The sequence below is a fragment of the Salmo salar genome, unplaced genomic scaffold, assembly GCF_965601325.2.
Source record: "Salmo salar unplaced genomic scaffold, fSalSal1 ptg000432l, whole genome shotgun sequence".
In the NCBI taxonomy this organism is placed as follows: domain Eukaryota; kingdom Metazoa; phylum Chordata; class Actinopteri; order Salmoniformes; family Salmonidae; genus Salmo; species Salmo salar.
Window position 1 is genome coordinate 755,001 of NW_027675387.1, and position 17,213 is coordinate 772,213.

Genomic DNA, 17,213 nt, shown 5'->3' on the forward strand with positions numbered 1-17,213 from the left:
TTGTCAGAGCAGAACAGACTCCAGGACTTGTCATTACATCCAAGACAACAGTCCTTACCCCCTCCTCTCCTGTTGATTCCTTTATATGTCACTCCTATATCAGCCCTTCTCCCACTCCACTCTACCTCCCAGTAACAGCGCCCAGTCAGACCCTCTCTACACAGCACCTGTTCCCAGTCCTCAAATCTCTCTGGGTGATCAGGATACGGCTGCTCCTCTGTCCTCCATGTCACCTTTCTGTTCGCCTCAGACAGAGAGAGGAGTCTGTTTACTGTGTTTAGGTCCAGTGTGAGATCACAGACATCTGATGGATGAAACCAGACACAATATTAGAAATCATCATCATTCACATTAGAATGTTAACTCACTTTTCACTAATTCATTTAACCTGTTAGGGCTCGGGGGCAGTATTGACATGGCCGGATAAAAAACGTACCCGATTTAATCTGGTTACTACTCCTGCCCAGTAACTAGAATATGCATATAATTATTGGCTTTGGATAGAAAACACCCTAAAGTTTCTAAAACTGTTTGAATGGTGTCTGTGAGTATAACAGAACTCATATGGCAGGCAAAACCTGAGAAGATTCTGAACAGGAAGTGGCCTGTCTGACAAGTTGTTGTTCATCTTGGCTCTTTTTATTGAAGACTGAGGATCTTTGCTGTAACGTGACACTTCCTACGGCTCCCATAGGCTCTCAGAGCCCGGGAAAAAGCTGAATGATATCGAGGCAGCCTCTGGCTGAAACACATTATCGCGTTTGGCAAGTGGCCGATCAGAGGACAATGGGCTTAGGCGCGTGCCCGAGTCGACCCCGTGCTTTATTTTCTTTCCTCTTTTTACCTAAACGCAGATTCCCGGTCGGAATATTATCGCTTTTTTACGAGAAAAATGGCATAAAAATTGATTTTAAACAGCGGTTGACATGCTTCGAAGTACGGTAATGGAATATTTAGAATTTTTTTGTCACGAAATGCGCCATGCTCGTCACCCTTATTTACCCTTTCGGATAGTGTCTTGAACGCACGAACAAAACGCCGCTATTTGGATATAACAATGGATTATTTGGGACCAAACCAACATTTGTTATTGAAGTAGAAGTCCTGGGAGTGCATTCTGACGAAGAACAGCAAAGGTAATAACATTTTTCTTATAGTAAATGTGACTTTGGTGAGTGCTAAACTTGCTGGGTGTCTAAATAGCTAGCCCTGTGATGCCGGGCTATCTACTGAGAATATTGCAAAATGTGCTTTCACCGAAAAGCTATTTTAAAATCGGACATATCGAGAGCATAGAGGAGTTCTGTATCTATAATTCTTAAAATGTTTTTTGTGAACGTTTATCGTGAGTAATTTAGTAAATTCACCGGCAGTGTTCGGTGGGAATGCTAGTCACATGCTAGTCTCATGCTAATGTAAAAAGCTGTTTTTTGATATAAATATGAACTTGATTGAACAAAACATGCATGTATTGTATAACATAATGTCCTAGGGTTGTCATCTGATGAAGATCATCAAAGATTAGTGCTGCATTTAGCTGTGGTTTGGGTTTATGTGACATTATATGCTAGCTTGAAAAATGGGTGTCTGATTATTTCTGGCTGGGTACTCTGCTGACATAATCTAATGTTTTGCTTTCGTTGTAAAGCCTTTTTGAAATCGGACAGTGTGGTTAGATTAACGAGAGTCTTGTCTTTAAAATGGTGTAAAATAGTCATATGTTTGAAAAATTGAAGTTTTTGCATTTTTGAGGTTTTTGAATAACGCGCCACGGGATTACACTGGCTGTTACGTAGGTGGGACGATTTGGTGCCACCTACCCTAGAGAGGTTAACCAGGTAGGCAAGTTGAGAACAAGTTCTCATTTACAATTGCGACCTGGCCAAGATAAAGCAAAGCAGTTCGACAACATACAAAAACACAGAGTTACACATGGAGTAAAACAACATACAATCAATGATGCAGTAGAAAAAAATAAGACTATATACAATGTGAGCAAATGATGTGAGATAAGGGAGGTAAAGGCAAAAAAGGCCATGGTGGCAAAGTAAATAAAGTATAGCAAGTAAAACACAGGAATGGTAGATTTGTAGTTTGAAGAAAGTTCAAAGTTAAAATATAAATAATATAGTGCAAAGGAGCTAAATAAATAAAATAAATAAATACAGTAGGGGAAGAGTAGGGGAAGAGGTAGTAGTTTGGGCTAAATTATAGATGGGCATATTCTAGTTTCTGGACAGGAGTAATAATCAGATTAAATCGGGTAAGTTTTTTATCCGGCCATGAAAATACTGCCCCCTATCCATAACAAGTTAAGGACAGGGGCAAATTTTGAAAAAAATACGTGCCCATTTTAAATGGCCTCACTCAAACTCAGAAGCTAGGATATGCATATAATTAGTTGATTTGGATAGAAAACACTCTGTTTCTAAAACTGTTTGAATGGTGTCTGTGAGTATAACAGAACTCATATGGCAGTCAAAACCCTGAGACAAATTCTGACAGGAAGTGGATACCTGATGTGTTGAATTACCTTTAAGCCTATGCCATTGAAACACACAGGGGCTTATTAATTGTTGAGCACTTCCTATGGCTTCCACTAGATGTCACCAGTCTTTAGAAAGTGTTTTGAGTCTTATACTGTGAGAACTGAACGAACAAGAGCCTTGGAACGGTGGTGGCCGATTAGACTCTGGCGCGCGAGTTCATGTTTGGTACTCTCGTTCCAAAACGTTTTAAAAGAGAATGCAAACGTCCGCCTTGAATAAAGAAGGGTCGCGCGAATGGCGCAATTCGTGACAAAAAAATTCTAAATATTCCATTACCGTACTTTGAAGCATGTCAACCGCTGGTTAAAATCAATTTTTACGCCATTTTTCTCGTAGAAAAGCGATAATATTCCGACAGGGAATCTCCTTTTCGGCAAACAGAGGAAAAAATCACAAAGGCGGGGGCGGTCGGGTCACGCGCATAAGCCCACAGTCCCTTGATCGGCCACTTGAGAAAGGCGATCAAGTGTTTCAGCCTGGGGCTGGGATGACGACATTCAGGTTTTTCCCGGGCTCTGAGCGCCTATGGACGACGTAGGAAGTGTCACGTTAGAGCAGAGATCCTTAGTAAAAGATAGAGATGGAAAAGAAGTTCAAGAAATGGTCAGACAGGCCACTTCCTGTAAAGGAATCTCTCAGGTTTTGACCTGCCATTTGAGTTCTGTTATACTCACAGACACCATTCAAACAGTTTTAGAAACTTTAGGGTGTTTTCTATCCATATGTAATAAGTATATGCATATTCTAGTTACTGGGTAGGAGTGGTAACCAGATTAAATCGGGTATGTTTTTTATCCAGCCGTGTCAATACTGCCCCCTAGCCCTAACAGGTTAAGGTAACTTGAGACTTGTTGAATGATCACATGTTATAATGTATGGTAATATAATACACACTTATTCCCATTAATTAAACACACACACACACACACACACACACACACACACACACACACACACACACACACACACACACACACACACACACACACACACACACACACACACACACACACACACACACACACACACACACACACACACACACGTTGTCATATCAACTCTTTGTAAACTTTGGTGTCCCTGATTTCTGCTTCTGTAGAACTACAGATGATATTTAATATGACCAAGTCAGTGATGATGGTGGTCTTTGACTTAACTTGAATTAAGACTTATTCTTAGTCATATTCTTCACAGCAGTCAACACTCACATTTTCTAAGTCCAGGTTTCATTCTGTTCTCTCCACCATGTTCCACACTGTAGCGGTAAGCAGAAAAACAGACAGTCATTGAGGGATACACCTGAACTCACACACACACACACACACACACACACACACACACACACACACACACACACACACACACACACACACACACACACACACACACACACACACACACACACACACACACACACACACACACACACAATATAACTTTGTCCAAGTGGTGGTAAGAATGTTTGTCTTAACTAGCCTGAAAAGTCAAACATGTCTGATATGAACATTGACATAAACCCTCTACATACTTGAGTTTCTCCAGTCTGCAGTGTGGATCCTCCAGTCCAGCAGAGAGCAGTCTGACTCCTGAGACTCCTGGGTGATTGTAGCTCAGGTCCAGCTCTCTCAGGTGTGAGGGGTTTGACCTCAGAGCTGAGACCAGTGAAGCACAGCCTTCCTCTGTGACTAGACAGCCTGACAGCCTGCAAAGAGTCAAATCATATTAAAACCACACTGCTATTCTTTGGTGGTGAAAATAGTGGCAGCATATTTCTTCAACATATTCAGATATATCAGTGTCCTGAAACCTTCCATATCTATTCATAAATGAATGTTTCATTATTAGAAATGACAAATTATCAAAGTTTTGCCTGCAGATAGAAACATGTATAGTACAAATGTTTTAGTAGACTGATCAGACCAGTTTAAAAACAGTATCAGTCAAAAGACAGACAGTGAGGTATCAGATTTAGATTGTATTGAGTATACAGTCCACACCATATCTATTTTGACAGTGAAGATAACATTTTAAATGTGGCTCTAAACTCCAACATTTTGGATTTCAGATCAAATGTTTCATATGAGGTGACAGTATATAATGTCACCTTTTATTTGAGGATATTTTCATACATATCTGTTTCACCATTTAGAAAAATGAAAGCACTTTATGTAGCTAGTCCCCCCATTTGAAGAAGTCATAAGTATTCTGACCAATTCATTTATAGTGTATTAAAGTAGTCAATAGATTAGTGTTTGGTTGTAAACTAGTTGGTTGGATTTCCAGTTTGTTTTGGTTGTGTTTTGCCCAATAATAAAATGGTGGATGATGACTGGATAATTTTCTGTCTAAGTGAGTAGATAACATGTTTCTGAACACTACTAAATGAATCCTGATGATGACATGATTAATACAAATCATGAATGAATCATGAATAATAATGAGAGAGAAAGTTACAGAGGCTACAACAAAACATGCTAACCTCTCACCCTTACCAATAACAGAGGCTACAACAAAACATGCTAACCTCTCACCATTACCAATAACAGAGGCTACAACAAAACATGCTAACCTCTCACCATTACCAATAACAAAGGATACAACAAAACATGCTAACCTCTCACCATTACCAATAACATAGGATACAACAAAACATGTTAACCTCTCACCATTACCAATAACAGAGGCTACAACAAAACATGCTAACCTCTCACCATTACCAATAACAGAGGCTACAACAACACATGCTAACCTCTCCCCATTACCAATAACAGAAGCTACAACAAAATATCCTAACCTCTCAAAACATACTAAAACATCCTAACCTATTCACAGGGGTGTGAAGGTGAACGGAAAGGCTGGAGCAACGAACCGCCCTTGCTGTCTCTGCTTGGCTGGTTCCCCTCTCTCCACTGGCATTCTCTGCCTCTAACCCTATTACAGGGGCTGTGTCACTGGCTTACTGGTGTTCTTCCATGCCGTCCCTAGGAGGGGTGCGTCATTTGAGTGGGTTGAGTCACTGACGTGGTCTTCCTGTCTGGGTTGCCGCCCCCCGGGTTGTGCCGTGGCGGAGATCTTTGTGGGCTATACTCGGCCTTGTCTCAGGATGGGAAGTTGGTGGTTGGAGATATCCCTCCAGTGGTGTCGGGGCTGTGCTTTGGCAAAGTGGGTGCGGTTATATCCTACCTGTTTGGCCCTGTCCGGGGGTTTCATCGGATGGGGCCACAGTGTCTCCTGACCCCTCCTGTCTCAGCCTCCAGTATTTATGCTGCAGTAGTTTATGTGTCGGGGGGCTAGGGTCAGTCTGTCATATCTGGGGTATTTCTCTTGTCTTTTCCGGTGTCTTGTGTGAATTTAAATATGCTCTCTCTAATTCTCTCTTTCTTTCTTTCTCTCTCTCGGAGGACCTGAGCCCTAGGACCATGGCTCAGGACTACCTGGCTTGATGACTCCTTGCTGTCCCCAGTTCACCTGGCCGTGCTGCTGCTCCAGTTCCAACTGTTCTGCCTGCAGCTATGGAACCCTGACCTGTTCACCGGACGTACTAACTGTCCCAGACCTGCTGTCCCAGACCTTCTGGAACCCTGACCTGTTCACCGGACGTGCAACCTGTCCCAGGCCTGCTGTTTTCAACTCTCTAGAGACAGCAGGAGTGGTAGAGATAGTCTCAAAGTTCGGCTATGAAAAAGCCAAATGACACTTACTCTTGTGTTACTGACTTGTTGCACCCTCGACAACTACTAAGATTATTATTATTTGACCATGCTGGTCATTTATGAACATTTGAATATCTTGGCCATGTGCTGTTATAATCTCCACCCAGCACAGCCAGAAGAGGATTGGCCACCCCTCATAGCCTGGTTCCTCTCTAGGTTTCTTCCTAGGTTTTGGCCTTTCTAGGGAGTTTTTCCTAGCCACCGTGCTTCTACACCTGCATTGCTTGCTGTTTGGGGTTTTAGGCTGGGTTTCTGTACAGCACTGTGAGATATCAGCTGATGTAAGAAGGGCTATATAAATACATTTGATTTGACCATTACCAATAACAGAGGATACAACAAAACATGCTAACCTCTCACCATTACCAATAACAGAGGCTACAACAAAACATGCTAACCTCTCACCATTACCAATAACAGAGGCTACAACAAAACATGCTAACCTCTCACCATTACCAATAACAGAGGCTACAACAAAACATGCTAACCTCTCACCATTACCAATAACAGAGGTTACAACAAAACATACTAACCTCTCATCTTTAACCTCAAATAAAAGGTGACATTCTGTACTGTCACCTAATATGAAACATTCGATCTCAAATCCAAAATGCTGGAGCATAGCACCACATTTAAAACTGTAAGCTTCACTGTCCAAACACATATGGTGTGGACTATGTGTGCCTGGTAAACACATGTGGATCTGGTGAACAGTTATCACTTGTTGACCAACTACAGGAATACTGACCTCAGAGTCTCCAGTCTGCAGTGTGGATCCTCCAGTCCAGCAGAGAGCAGCTTCACTCCTGAATCCTTCAGGTCATTGTTACTCAGGTCCAGCTCTCTCAGGTGTGAGGGGTTTGAACTGAGAACTGAGGCCAACACTTTACAGGATGTGTCTGTGAGTTTACAGCCAATGAGTCTGCAAACACCGAAGAAATACAATAACAGACAGGTTGTATTAAAATGATACGCTTAGCTTTCTCTGCTTACACTGTTACCCGTGCACAAATAATGTGTTGGGTTTGACCTCAGAGCTGAGACCAGAGAAGCACAGCCTTCCTCTGTGACTAGACAGCCTGACAGCCTGCAAAGAGTCAGATCATATTAAAATCACACTGCTATTCTTTGGTGGTGAAAATAGTGGCAGTATATTTTTGAAACATGTTCAGATATATCAGTGTCCTGAAACCTTCCATATTTATTCAGAAATTAATGTATCATATTATAAATTACAGATTATCAAAGTTTTGCCTGCAGATAGAAACATGTATAGTACAAATATTTGAGTAGACTGACCAGACCAGTTTAAAAGCAGTATCAGTCAAAAGACACAGTGAGGTATCAGATTTAGATTGTATTGAGTATACAGTCCACACCATATCTATTTTGACAGTGAAGATAACATTTTAAATGTGGCTCTATACTCCAACATTTTGGATTTCAGATCAACTGTTTCATATGAGGTGACAGTATATAATGTCACCTTTTATATGAGGATATTTTCATACATATCTGTTTCACCATTTAGAAAAATGAAAGCACTTTATGTATCTAGTCCCCCTATTTAAAGAAGTCATAAGTATTCTGACCAATTAAATCATAGCGTATTAAAATAGTCAAAAGTTTAGTATTTGGTCCCATATTCCATGAAAGCAACGACTACATCAAGCTTGTGACTCAAACTCGTTGGTTGCATTTGCAGTTTGTTTTGGTTGTGTTTTGGGTTGTGTTTTGCCCAATATTAAAATGGTGGATGTTTTCTGTCTAAGTGAGAAGATACATGCTGGAGCATAGCACCACATTTAAAACTGTAAGCTTCACTGTCCAAACACATATGGTGTGGACTATGTGTGTCTGGTAAACACATGTGGATCTGGTGAACAGTTATCACTTGTTGACCAACTACAGGAATACTGACCTCAGAGTCTCCAGTTTACAGTGGGGATCCTCCAGTACAGCAGAGAGCAGCTCCACTCCTGAATCCTTCAGGTCACTGTTACTCAGGTCCAGCTCTCTCAGGTGTGAGGGGTTTGACTTCAGAGCTGAGACCAGAGAAGCACAGCCTTCCTCTGTGGCTCCACAGCCTGACAGCCTGCAAAAAGTCAAATCATTTTAAAAGCACACAGCTAGTCTTTGGTGGTGAAAATAGTGGCAGTATATTTTTTCAACATATTTAGATATATCAGTGTCCTGAAACCTTCCATATCTACTCATAAATTAATGTATCATAATATAAATTACAGATTATCAAAGTTTTGCCTGCAGATAGAAACATGTATAATACAAATATTTGAGTAGACTACCAGACCAGTTTAAAAATCAGTATCAGTCAAAAGACAGACAGTGAGGTATCAGATTTAGATTGTATTGAGTATACAGTCCACACCATATCTATTTTGACAGTGAAGATAACATTTTAAATGTGGCTTTAAACTCCAACATTGTGGATTTCAGATCAAATGTTTCATATGAGGTGACAGTATATAATGTCACCTTTTATTTGAGGATATTTTCACACATATCTGTTTCACCATTTAGAAAAATAAAAGCACGTTATGTATCTAGTCCCCCTATTTAACCTCTCTAGGGTAGGTGGCACCAAATCGTCCCACCTACGCAACAGCCAGTCTAATCCCGTGGCGCGATATTCAAATACCTTAAAAATGCTATTACTTCAATTTCTCAAACATATAACTATTTTACACCATTTTAAAGACAAGACTCTCCTTTATCTAACCACACTGTCCGATTTCAAAATGGCTTTACAACGAAAGCAAAACATTAGATTATGTCAGCAGAGTACCAAGCCAGAAATAATCAGACACCCATTTTTCAAGCTAGCATATAATGTCACAAAAACCCAGAAGATAGCTAAATGCAGCACTAACCTTTGATGATCTTCATCAGATGACAACCCAAGGACATTATGTTATACAATACATGCATGTTTTGTTCAATCAAGTTCATATTTATATCAAAAAACAGCTTTTTACATTAGCATGTGACGTTCAGAACTAGCAAACTTCCGGGGAATTTACTAACAATTTTCTAAATTACTCACGATAAACGTTAACAAAAAGCATAACAATTATTTTAAGAATTATAGATACAGAACTCCTCTATGCACTCGATATGTCCGATTTTAAAATAGCTTTTTGGTGAAAGCACATTTTGCAATATTCTAAGTACATAGCCCAGCCATCACGGGCTAGCTATTTAGACACCCAGCAAGTTTAGCCTTCAACAAAATCAGATTTACTATAACAAAAATGTTATTACTTTTGTTGTCTTCGTCAGAATGCACTCCCAGGACTGCTACTTCAATAACAAATGTTGGTTTGGTCCCAAATAATCCATCGTTATATCCAAACAGCGGCGTTTTGTTCGTGCGTTCTAGACACTATCCGAAATGGTAAATCAGGGTTACGAGCATGGCGCATTTCGTGACAAAAAAATTCTAAATATTCCATTACCGTACTTCGAAGCATGACAACCGCTGTTTAAAATCAATTTTTATGCAATTTATCTCGTAAAAAGCGATAATATTCCGACCGGGAATCTGCGTTTCGGTAAATAGAGGAAAAAAAAGAAAGACGGGGGCGACCAGTGCACGCGCCTAAGCCCACTGTCCCCTGATCGGCCGCTTGACAAAGGCGATAATGTGTTTCACCCTGGGGCTGGAATGACGACATTCAGCTTTTTCCCGGGCTCTGAGTGCCTATGGGAGCCGTGGGAAGTGTCACGTTACCGCAGAGATCCTTTGTTTTGGAAAGAGATGTCAAAGAAAGCCAATAAATGGTCAGACAGGCCACTCCCTGTAAAGGAATCTCTCAGGTTTTTGCCTGCCATATGAGTTCTGTTATACTCACAGACACCATTCAAACAGTTTTAGAAACTTTAGGGTGTTTTCTATCCATATCTAATAAGTATATGCATATTCTAGTTACTGGGTAGGAGTAGTAACCAGATTAAATCGGGTACGTTTTTTATCCGGTGGTGTAAATACTGCCCCCTAGCCCTAAGAGGTTATAGAAGTCATAAGTATTCTGACCAATTCACTCATAGTGTATTAAATTAGTCAAAAGTTTAGTATTTGGTCCCATATTCTTTGACTGCAATGACTACATCAAGCCTGTGACTGCCATGATTGAGAAAGATCATGAATAATAATGAGTGAGAGAGTTAAAGAGGCTACAACAAAACATGCTAACCTCTCACCATTACCAATAACAGAGGCTACAACAAAACATGCTAACCTCTCACCATTACCAATAACAGAGGCTACAACAAAACATGCTAACCTCTCACCATTACCAATAACAGAGGATACAATAAAACATGCTAACCTCTCACCATTACCAATAGAGGCTACAACAAAACATGCTAACCTCACCATTACCAATAACAGAGGCTACAACAAAACATGCTAACCTCTCACCATTACCAATTTATTTATTTATTTCACCTTTATTTAACCAGGTAGGCAAGTTGCGAACAAGTTCTCATTTACAAGTGCGACCTGGCCAAGATAAAGCAAAGCAGTTCGACACATATAACAACACAGAGTAACACATGGAGTTAAACAAATGTAACCCTCTCACCAGGCTTGAATATGACTCTCACAATATTAACATATGTAGAGTATATCAACAGCATGGGATGTTAGGTGAGAAGGACATCTCCAATAAGAATTCCTATTGTAAACTATCTAGGGTTATGACAATAGGGTATTAACTTCAGATGAAATGATTATAGGTTTCTGTTATTGAATCAGGATAAACCATCCCATGCATTAACCTCTCTAGGCTAGGCGGGACGAATTCGTCCCACCTACGTAACAGCCACGGCTATCCTGTGGCGCGATTTTCAAAACCTTAAAAATCCTATTACTTCAATTTCTCAAACATATGACTATTTTACAGCCATTTAAAGATAAGACTCTCGTTAATCTAACCACACTGTCCGATTTCAAAAAGGCTTTACAACGAAAGCAAAACATTAGATTATGTCAGCAGAGTACCAAGCCAGAAATAATCAGACACCCATTTTTCAAGCCAGCATATAATGTCACCAAAACCCAGAAGACAGCTAAATGCAGCACTCACCTTTGATGATCTTCATCAGATGACAACCCTAGGACATTATGTTATACAATACATGCATGTTTTGTTCAATCAAGTTCATATTTATATCAAAAACCAGCTTTTTACATTAGCATGTGACGTTCAGAACTAGCATACCCCCCGCAAACTTCCGGGGAATTCGCTAACATTTTACTAAATTACTCACGATAAACGTTCACAAAAAGCATAACAATTATTTTAAGAATTATAGATACAGACCTCCTCTATGCACTCGATATGTCCGATTTTAAAATAGCTTTTTGGTGAAAGCACATTTTGCAATATTCTAAGTACATAGCCCAGGCATCACGGGCTCACTATTTAGACACCCGGCAAGTTTAGCACTCACCATAATCATATTTACTATTATAAAAATGTCATTACCTTTTGTTGTCTTCGTCAGAATACACACCCAGGACAGCTACTTCAATAACAAATGTTGGTTTGGTCCAAAATAATCCATCGTTATATCCGAATAGCGGCGTTTTGTTCGTGCGTTCCAGACACTATCCGAAATAGTAAAGAAGTGTCACGCGCTTGGCGCAATTCGTGACAATAAAATTCTAAGTATTCCATTACCGTACGTCGAAGCATGTCAACCGCTGTTTAAAATCAATTTTTACGACATTTTTCTCGTAGAAAAGCGATAATATTCCGACAGGGAATCTCCTTTTCGGCAAACAGAGGAAAAAATCCCAAAGGCGGGGGCGGTCGGGGTCACGCGCATAAGCTAGTGTCTCTTGATGGGCCACTTGAGAAAGGCGATAATGTGTTTCAGCCTGGGGCTGGAATGACGACATTCTGTTTTTTCCCGGGCTCTGAGCGCCTATGGAAGACGTGGGAAGTGTCACGTTAGAGCAGAGATCCTTAGTAAATGATAGAGATGGAAAAGAAGTTCAACAAATGGTCAGACAGGCCACTTCCTGTAAAGGAATCTCTCAGGTTTTGACCTGCCATTTGAGTTCTGTTATACTCACAGACACCATTCAAACAGTTTTAGAAAATTTAGGGTGTTTTCTATCCATATGTAATAAGTATATGCATATTCTAGTTACTGAGTAGGAGTGGTAACCAGATTAAATCGGGTATGTTTTTTATCCAGCCGTGTCAATGCTGCCCCCTAGCCCTTTTAAATATAATACCAATTAATTATAACAAATAAACTCAATACTTGGTTCAAACAAGGGTATTACACAAACATACAGTCAATAATACAGTAGAAAAATAAGTCTATATACAATGTGAGCAAATGAAGTGAAATAAGGGAGGTAAAGGCAAAAAAGGCCATGGTGGCAAAGTAAATACAATATAGCAAGTAAAACACTGGAATGGTAGATATGCAGTGGAAGAAAGTGCAAAGTAGAAATAATGGGGTGCAAAGGAGCTAAATAAATAAATACAGTAGGGGAAGAGGTAGTTGGGCTAAATTACAGATGGGCTATGTACAGGTGCAGTAATCTGTGAGCTGCTCTGACAGCTGGTGCTTAAAGCTAGTGAAGGAGATAAGCGTTTCCAGTTTTAGAGATTTTTGTAGTTCGTTCCAGTCATTAGCAGCAGAGAACTGGAAGAAGAGGCGGCCGAAGGAGGAATTGGCTTTGGGGGTGACCAGGGAGATATACCTGCTGGAGCGCGTGCAACAGGTGGGTGCTGCTATGGTGACCAGTGAGCGGAGATAAGGGGGGACTTTACCTAGCAGGGTCTTGTAGATGACCTGGAGCCAGTGGGTTTGGCGACGAGTATGAAGCGAGGGCCAGACAACAAGAGCGTACAGGTCCCAGTGGTGGGTAGTACAGTGGGGGAAAAAAGTATTTGATCCCCTGCTGATTTTGTACGTTTGCCCACTTACAAAGAAATGATCAGTCTATAATTTTAATGGTAGGTTTATTTGAACAGTGAGAGACAGAATAACAGCAAAATAAATCCCGAAAAACGCATGTCAAAAATGTTATACAATTATTTGCATTTTAATGAGGGAAATAAGTATTTGATCCCTCTGCAAAACATGACTAAGTACTTGATGGCAAAACCCTTGTTGGAAATCACAGAGGTCAGACGTTTCTTGTAGTTTGCCACCAGGTTGGCACACATCTCAGGAGGGATTTTGTCCCACTCCTCTTTGCAGATCTTCTCCAAGTCATTAAGGTTTCAAGGCTGACGTTTGGCAACTCGAACCTTCATCTCCCTCCACAGATTTTCTATGTGATTAAGGTCTGGAGACTGGCTAGGCCACTCCAGGACCTTAATGTGCTTCTTCTTGAGCCACTCCTTTGTTGCCTTGGCCGTGTGTTTTGGGTCATTGTCATGCTGGAATACCCATCCACAACCCATTTTCAATGCCCTGGCTGAGGGAAGGAGGTTCTCACCTAAGATTTGACGGTACATGGCCCCGTCCATCGTCCCTTTGATGCAGTGAAGTTGTCCTGTCCCCTTAGCAGAAAAACACCCCCAAAGCATAATGTTTCCACCTCCATGTTTGACGGTGGAGATGGTGTTCTTGGGGTCATAGGCAGCATTCCTCCTCCTCCAAACACGGCGCGTTGAGTTGATGTCAAAGAGCTCCATTTTGGTCTCATCTGACCACAACACTTTCACCAGTTGTCCTCTGAGTCATTCAGATGTTCATTGGCAAACTTCAGACAGGCATGTATATGTATTCTTGAGCAGGGGGACCTTGCGGTCGCTGCAGGATTTCAGTCCTTCACGGCGTAGTGTGTTACCAATTGTTTTCTTGGTGACTATGGTCCCAGCTGCCTTGAGATCATTGACAAGATCCTCCCGTGTAGTTCTGGGCTGATTCCTCACTGTTCTCATGATCATTGCAACTTCACGAGGTTAGATCTTGCATGGAGCCCCAGGCCGAGGGATATTGACACTTCTTTTGTGTTTCTTCCATTTGCGAATAATCGCACCAAATGTTGTCATCTTCTCACCAAGCTGCTTGGCGATGGTCTTGTTGCCCATTCCAGCCTTGTGTAGGTCTTCAATCTTGTCCCTGACATCCTTGGAGAGCTCTTTGGTCTTGGCCATGGTGGAGAGTTTGGAATCTGATTGATTGATTGCTTCTGTGGACAGGTATCTTTTTTACAGGTAACAAGTTGCGGTTAGGAGCACTCCCTTTAAGAGTGTGCTCCTAATCTCAGCTCGTTACCTGTATAAAAGACACCTGGGAGCCAGAAATCTTTCTGATTGAGAGGGGGTCAAATACTTATTTCCCTCATTAAAATGCAAATCAATTTATAACATTTCTGACATGAGTTTTTCTGGATGTTTTGTTGTTATTCTGTCTCTCACTGTTCAAATAAACCTACCATTAAAATTATAGACTGATCCTTTCTTTGTCAGTGGGCAAATGTACAAAATCAGCAGGGGATCAAATACTTTTTTCACCCACTGTATATGGGGCTTTGGTGACAAAACGGATGGCACTGTGATAGACTGCATCCAATTTATTGAGTAGGGTGTTGGAGGCTATTTTGTAAATGACATCGCCGAAGTCGAGGATCGGTAGGATGGTCAGTTTTATAAGGGTATGTTTGGCAGCATGAGTGAAGGATGCTATGTTGCGAAATAGGAAGCCAATACTAGATTTAACTTTGGATTGGAGATGCTTATAGTGAGTCTGGAAGGACAGTTTACAGTCTAACCAGACACCTAGGTATTTGTAGTTGTCCACATATTCTAAGTCAGAACCGTCCAGAGTAGTGATACTGGACATGCGGGCAGGTGCAGGCAGCGATCGGTTGAAGAGCATGCATTTAGTTTTACTTGTATTTAAGAGCAGTTGGAGGCCACGGAAGGAGAGTTGTAATGCATTGAAGCTCGTCTGGAGGTTAGTTAACACAGTGTCCAAAGAAGTGCCAGAAGTATACAGAATAATACCAATAACAGAGGGGGTCTGATCTTTGTGCCTCTGTAAATTTCTCATTCATCATCATTAAGAATTCATTCATGATTATTCATAATCATGGTAGCATCCACATGAATGTAGAAGTGTTCAGAAACATCTTCTATTCTTACTGACAATACAAATGAAGTGACTCCAAAATGACAGGACATTATTCACCATTCAGTTTCTATTAGGAAAAACATCCAAAACACAACCAAAACAAACTGAAAAATGAATTCAACAAGTTAGTAGAATCACAAGCTTGATGTAATCACTGCAGGCATGGAACATGGTACAAAATACTAAACTTATGACTACTTTAATACAATATAAGTGAATTTGTCCGAATATTTAAACCTTTTTCAAATGGGAGAACTACGTACAGAAAGTGCTTTCCTTTCTTATCAGTAACACAGCTATGTATGAAAATACCCTCAAATAAAAGGTGACATTCTGTACTGTCACCTAATATGAAACATTCTATCTCAAATAAAAAATGCTGGAGCATAGCACCATATTTAAAACTGTAAGCTTCACTGTCCAAACACATATGGTGTGGACTATGTGTGCCTGGTAAACACATGTGGATCTGGTGAACAGCTATCACTTGTTGACCAACTACAGGAATACTGACCTCAGAGTCTCCAGTCTGCAGTGTGGATCCTCCAGTCCAGCAGAGAGCAGCTTCACTCCTGAATCCTTCAGGTCATTGTTACTCAGGTCCAGCTCTCTCAGGTGTGAGGGGTTTGACCTCAGAGCTGAGACCAGAGAAGCACAGCCTTCCTCTGTGACTCCACAGCCTGACAGCCTGACAAAGAGATCATCATGACTTCACATACACACTGTTAATTTAACGAGTAGTGTAGAAGGACAATGGCAGATGCATTTGGTTTATTCTCTCAAACAACATATATATTCATATCTTCTTCATCTTAAGTCAAACATGTCTGATATGAACATTGACATAAACCCTCTACATACTTGAGTTTCTCCAGTCTGCAGTGTGGATCCTCCAGTCCAGCAGAGAGCAGTCTGACTCCTGAGTCTCCTGGGTGATTGTAGCTCAGGTCCAGCTCTCTCAGGTGTGAGGGGTTTGACCTCAGAGCTGAGACCAGAGAAGCACAGCCTTCCTCTGTGACTAGACAGCCTGACAGCCTGCAAAGAGTCAAATCATATTAAAATCACACTGCTATTCTTTGGTGGTGAAAATATATATTTGTTCAACATGTTCAGATAAATCAGTGTCCTGAAACCTGCAATATATATTCATAAATGAATGAATGTATCATTATAAGAAATTACAAATTATGGAAGTATTGCTTGTAGAGAGAAACATGTATTGTACAAATGTTTGGGTTGACTGACCAGACCAGTTTAAAAAGCAGTATCAGTCAAAAGACAGACAGTGAGGTATCAGATTTAGATTGTATTGAGTATACAGTCCACACTATATATAATACTGACCTCAGAGTCTCCAGTTTACAGTGGGGATTCCCCAGTCCAGCAGAGAGCAGCTTCACTCCTGAATCCTTCAGGTCATTGTTACTCAGATCCAGCTCTCTCAGGTGTGAGGGGTTTGAACTGAGAACTGAGGCCAACACTTCACAGGATGTGTCTGTGAGTTTACATCCAGTGAGTCTGCCAACACAGAAGAAATACAATGACAGACAGGTTGTATTAAAAAGTTATTCTCAGCTTTCCTAGCTTACACCGTTATGGTGCACGAATAATGTACAGGCTGTGCATTCATGGCTCAATGCTACAACTTTACTGATCAGTTTGTATTGTAGTTTAAGAGTTTTCAGCTGATAGAAAGTTTAGTCAGCCAATGAAAATACTGTTGTTCCTACATTCAGTAAAGTTTGGTCTGAGGGATAGTCACATGAGTACTTACAGAGCCAGTCAGCCAATGAAAATACTGCTATAACTGCAATTTATT

The 17,213-nt window shown here is 40.8% G+C and overlaps 2 protein-coding genes across 2 annotated transcripts in view; both read right to left on the bottom strand.

Moving 5' to 3' along the window:
- The window catches only part of LOC145876118 (uncharacterized), a 7,361-nt gene extending 3,005 nt beyond the window's left edge, over nucleotides 1–4,356 (bottom strand). The window contains exons 1-3 of the mRNA XM_082971903.1: nucleotides 4,078–4,356; nucleotides 3,758–3,804; nucleotides 1–304 (exon numbers count right to left, since the gene is read on the bottom strand). The exon at nucleotides 1–304 is cut by the window's left edge and continues 3,005 nt beyond it. The gene's annotated coding sequence lies outside the window, so the exon portion shown is untranslated. The remainder of the gene's footprint in view (nucleotides 305–3,757; nucleotides 3,805–4,077) is intronic.
- A 2,638-nt stretch (nucleotides 4,357–6,994) lies between these two features.
- Nucleotides 6,995–17,024, bottom strand: LOC145876041 (uncharacterized). The gene is made up of 4 exons (XM_082971814.1): nucleotides 16,984–17,024; nucleotides 15,909–16,103; nucleotides 8,184–8,357; nucleotides 6,995–7,184 (listed from the first exon to the last, which is right to left on the bottom strand). Exons 1-4 carry the CDS (start codon nucleotides 17,022–17,024, stop codon nucleotides 6,995–6,997), a joined length of 600 nt encoding a protein of 199 aa, XP_082827940.1.
- Between the last annotated feature and the right edge of the window lie 189 nt (nucleotides 17,025–17,213).